A 5,320-nucleotide genomic window follows, 5' to 3' on the forward strand; every position below is an offset into this window, starting at 1 on the left:
GGGGGGCGGGGGGCGGAGCACATGTGTGCACTATCTCCAGTGTTCAGTAACTGGTTAACTGGTTACTTAGTGTGGCAGGATTCTGAGATAATCTCTAATTTTATATGCTGCTCTGAATTGTTTAGTTTTGTTTAATCATGGCTTTTTTTTTTTAATTAAAAACTGTCCTCAAAAGCAAATGAAGACTAAATTTTACAAGTGCCAGTGTTGGAACCCCAACTGGAGCTGGCAGTGAAGCTGAATGAATGGGTCGGGAACTCGGGGAGCGTCTGGACTAGAGATGGCACATGGCCGTCGGTGGCAGAGAGATGGCTTTTGAGCAGGAGTGGATGAAGCACCCTGATAAAGATTTCAGAGAGAAAAGACAAGTGCCCAGGACTGCCCGCTGCACTAGCGGGCGCGCAGGAAGCCGCCAGGAGTGAGGTCTGCGGAGCTCGGAGGAGCCCCTCTTACCGCAGGGCCACACGCCAGCTGGGCAGGCGGCCAGTGCTGACGCGGAGCTCGTGTGTAGGGCGGCGCCAAAGGTTTGCCCACCAGGGTTCCATCCCACTACTTGTCCCTTGCGTGCCTTTTATTTTTCCCAAAACTCACATGTTAGAGAATCAGCAGTTGCTTCAAGTCCATGCGGAGAGTAGTTCTGAGGCCTCTGGACAATGAGAGGCCTGGTTAACAGCCAGGGCTCTGAAGAGCGAATGGAGGCTGTTTGGAGCACACCTGATGGCTTGTGAATGGACCACGTGGAGCTTCTGCTTGTGGGTCTTAGGGGAGTAGCCTCTGCTGTAGTAGACACATGTGCTTCAACTTCACCATCACCCACTCAGCGTGCAAGTCTTGGACCTGATGAGTTGGCAGTCCTTCTTGCAGGACGAGAAATGCCAACCTACCAACCTTGCTTTCTGTTGACAAGAGGTCAAGTTTGGGGGAGGGAGCTTGGTTGTTTCTCAGCTCTCCCCTTGAGTGTCACTGCCTTGCTGCTCCGTCCTTGGGTCTCTGCTCTGAAGCCTGGTGGCCCGCCCTCTCTGGAGAGTTCCCGAACCACTGCCAGTCACGACTCTGCCCAGCAACTTTGGCACTCACCAACCTCTTGTAGGACTGGAGTCGCAGTCTGCCTAAGGGTGCCTTCAGCCGTTGGTGCCTATTTCTGTTGGTTGCTGGGGGCCTGCTTCGGTGTCACCCAGCCTGCCTGTCAGCATCCTGGCATTCAGCAGAGAAGCGCTGCCTCTGGTGTGGGGCTCTTCTTGGCACTCTGACTTGGCAGCTGCCCAGCCCGGGTGCAGGGAGGAGCACGCACCCCGGGCTGCTTGGCCACCCCCTGTGTCTAGAAGTCATTCTCTCTGCCCTTCTCCCCAGCACTGATGCTGCAGAAGGGAGGCAGTTTTTCAGGTCGCGCAGGGCATGTGGAGATAGGGTTGGCTGTGGATCTGATTAGTTTTCCGATTTTCTCCCCTTCTAGGTAATACTTACTAATATTCAAAACAGAAGTCCTAAGCCTGGCCCTGCTCCCCACGATCAAGAACTAGGTTTTTTCCTAGAAACAGGACTTCAGAGAGCCCATGTCCTCTATTTCAAAAATGGGTAAGCCTTCTTCATTTTTTAAATCGAGTTCCTAAAGAAGGAAAGTAGAAAGCCTGGTAATGCTGTCTCCAGTTCAGTGGTGATCACACAAACTACAACTGGACTATATATGTTTTTTTAAAGAACAAACATAGATGCTTTTGTCTCTCCTCCACTGTCTCCTTCTCTTTCCCGGAGCCCTGGAGGGGGGAGCAGGCAGGGTGGAGGGGCCCTGGGAGCTCGTGTTGCAAGTACAGAGCCTCAGCACCAGCTGGGGTGATCTGACAGGGGCGGGCTCTCAGCAGCCCTTCCTGCCAGGGAGTGGCACCCCGGCCTCCGCTCTTGGTGGGGGAAGTTACTGAAATGGAAGCCCTGGCCCCCAGGAACACCGCCCCCCTCACCCACAAGAATGGCTGGTCAGTTCAGAGAATTGATGCCAAAGCTCAGATTTTTTATTATTATTATTTTTTATGAAAGTGTGTGTGGCTGGAAGGCTACACCAGACATTTTCTACTTGAGCAGCCTTTGAGAGAGTTTAAGAACATGGAAGTAAGGGATAGCATTAATGCTCTTGATCTTTGCTTTCCTGTTTTGTGTTATTCTTGCGAGAAATGCAGTGATTCTGTTCCAAACCTCTTCAGCTGTCCCTGGTTTTGACATTGTGCTGCAGGATAGAGGTGCATGGAGACCAACAGTAGGTATCTGGCTCCTCTCAGCTCCCCTAGGCTGTGCATGGGCCCCTCTAGGAGTCCAGCAAAGGGGACTCGCGCCCCGGCCTTTGGATCAGTGAGCAATGGGCTGCTCATTCTTCACGGTTAGGAGCTTCAAACCTTGGGGTGTGGCTCATAGAAGTGGAATTCATCTGCCTGGTGGTCCAGGTCTCACAGTCCCTCGTTCCCCCTGTCAAGAGTTAATGCTCATTTTCCAAATCCTCTTGCACTGTGATAAAGCCCTGCTTTGCCCCAAAGTCCAGCGGTTCAGCGCCACCTGGCCCAGGACACCCCAAGGTTTGGAATGGCTTGGTGCTTGGGCGCGAAGATGCTCTCCAGCGTGATCTCATCGGCCACCGACTGAGATCGTGTGAGCGATTGCGCATGCGCCGAGCTGAGACTTGTGTTATATTTTCTTCACTGTTATGAGTAGTGGGGCGGGGTGGGGGGGGGATGTGGGATATTTACCGGGTGACCTACCTGTTTCTTCTCCCTTCTCATAACAAATGGTGGCATCACTAGGACTCCAGCCCCCAGCCCCACCCCCACCCCTTTGCGCTCCCACTTGCAGTCCTGGGACTGGAAGGCTGGAAGGCGCTCCCGGTGGCTCCGGCGAGCCCAGCCAGTCCCTTCTACTGAAAACATCAAGTGTGGGCTTGATAAGCGTGCACTGGATACCTCACTTTCTTCTGGAAGCCTGCCTGTTCAGAGGAAGAAGCAGTGCTGTTGGCTCTGACCGTGTCCCCTGAACCACTAGCTGCCCTCTGGAATCCAGCTGAAAAATGATGCGAGGTTTGCCAGAGAGGTTGGATGTCATGCTGGGATTGCTGATCACTCATTTCCCCTTTTATTTTACTCAAGTTCAAGGAGGTTCCCACGGATGTAGCCAAAGCCAGGGGAAATGCTTAACTCTGAAGCTTTTTTTTGGCCTGGGTCTCTTCCCTGGACTCCGGAGCAGCGCTGGGCTGGCCAGCTGCTGGAGGCACCTTGCCAGCAGGGAGGAGAGATTGCTCTGGGCTAGGAGGAGGGGAGCCAGGTTTGAGACCACAGGCCGGATGAATAAGTGAAACCAGTGAGAGGTTTTCAGTGTGCCAAGTGGTTGGGCTGCCTGAGTCCCAGCGGCAGGTCCCGCAGGGCCCTGATTGGGGTTTTCTGTAGAGGCCCCGCCAGTCCCTCTGGAGCAAGTGGGGACTGGGGTGCGGCCATCTTGCAGCGCTGGTGACTTCCTGGGTGCCTTCTTCCTTCGCTTGGCTCCTTCCTCATCTCATTCCTTTTGTTTTCCTGCATTTAAAAAAATGCGTATCTGGGAGGATAGGGTGGACAGAGTGTGATGATGTACAAGGGTAGGAAAATACACATTAGAAAAGTTTGCCAGTAAGGGCTGGAAGTTGATAAAGAACATCTTTTTCTTCAGAAAAATACTTTAAATAGGCTCAGCTTTTTTCTTTTCATCCCCTAGGAATGAGTTACAGTAATTAATTTTATTCTTCCATATTCTCTCATCTTCTCCAAGAGTGAAGCCAGAAAGGTGAACAGGGGTCTCTTTCAGAAAGAACTGAACCCCAGTTGCTGTGACCCCCCAATCCCTTAGACCTCGTGACACATTCACATTTTCCAGCTGTCTTGTCTCCTGCATCCTCACAGCTGGCCCGAGGCCGCCCCACTTTTACCAGGAATCTGGCTTCCAGGTTCAGGCTTTATCCTAGAGCAACACCCTGTGGAGGGCAGTGGGGCTGCCTTCATGGGAGGGTCTCGGTGGGCACTTCAGAGCATGACCTTGTCTCCCTGCCTCTGAGAGGGTCTGCCTGACCTCCAGGAGGAGACCTTGAGGGAGGTTCCCATGCCTGCGGTTTGTCCAGTCATCACACTCATTTCTAACCTCTCCCTTGTCCATCTCCTTCCCTTAAGCCCCTCTCTCCTGACCCCCTTTCCGCTCCGTTCCTGCCTCCCCCACCACCTGCCTTCTCTGTCCCCCACCTTAGTTACCCTTACGCCCACTTCCCTGCTTCCCTCTCCACCCCCCTCCGCAGAGGGGAACAGCCCATCCATGCCTGTAACAGTTCCCCCTCAGCCCACCCCCACCTCTACCCCCTGCCCCAGTGTTCCAGAGCCTGCAGCCTGTCTGACTTGGAATGCACCGGTCTGTTTTCCCTATCCCCTGGGTGGCAGCTGCCCTCCTGTGCAGGGTGAAGAAGTCTTGTGCAAAGTTGGGGGAGAGTAAAAGGGTAAGGTCAGAGCGCCATGACCTCAGGCTGCTGCCTTGAGGCCACTTGAATTGCCTCTCCCACTCCAGGCTGTGGGAGAGGCAGCAGGGCGTTGGGATCTGAGGACCTGAATTTGGACCCTCCTTTTCTTGAGGGGATTAGGTCTACTTCTACCTATCTGGCTGGGCCTTGTGAGATGCAGATGCGAAGTGTGTGGGGAAGCTCTTCCCCAGCATCAGGCACATAGCTGCTGGTGAATGGTACCTTCTAGTGATGCTGGTGCCTGGCTGGCTCACCTGCTGGAAGTGGGGCCAGGGGAAGGTCAGACTCCTGTGAAGTGTAAGTTTGCAAAGCAGGCATCACATGTTCAATTGCTGATCCTCACGCTTCAAAGTTTCCAAGGAAGGGCATGTGTTTATCACCTGTGGTCCAAGTGAGTTCCATTCAAGATGTGTGCCATCTTAGGTAACACCTAATAACTTAGAGCCATGTGGTGTTTCAGAGAAATGAGGTGGGTTGGCTGGTGTGAGGCTGTAGTTCTGGGTGTTCTTTGGGTAGCACATAGGTGGCAGAGGAATAACTCCAACAGGGCTTCCTCTCAGCCTGTTCTCCCCACAGCCTAGCTTCTCCCCTTGGTCTCAGTTCCCCTCTGGCTGACCTCTCCTGAGGCTGGCATCCCCTCAGCCTGGCCTCCCCTCAGCCTGGCCTCCCCTCAGCCTTGCCTCCCCTCAGCCGGGCCTCCCCTCGGCCTGGCCCCCCCCCTCAGCCTGGCCTTCCTTCAGCTTAGACTTCCCTCAGCCTCACCTCCCCTCAGCCTAGGCTCCCTTCAGCTTGGGCTCTTCAGCCTGGCCT

At 54.0% G+C, this 5,320-nt stretch overlaps 1 protein-coding gene across 1 annotated transcript in view; it reads left to right on the plus strand.

Moving 5' to 3' along the window:
- TTC7B (tetratricopeptide repeat domain 7B) overlaps positions 1-5,320 on the plus strand; it is a 187,699-nt gene that overhangs the window by 37,511 nt on the left and 144,868 nt on the right. Inside the window, exon 4 of the mRNA XM_012724635.1 lies at positions 1,454-1,575. Coding sequence (XP_012580089.1) covers positions 1,454-1,575 — 122 coding nt within the window. The remainder of the gene's footprint in view (positions 1-1,453; positions 1,576-5,320) is intronic.

The sequence above is a fragment of the Condylura cristata genome, unplaced genomic scaffold (genome assembly GCF_000260355.1).
Source record: "Condylura cristata isolate star-nosed mole 26May11 unplaced genomic scaffold, ConCri1.0 scaffold00013, whole genome shotgun sequence".
NCBI classification, from domain to species: domain Eukaryota; kingdom Metazoa; phylum Chordata; class Mammalia; order Eulipotyphla; family Talpidae; genus Condylura; species Condylura cristata.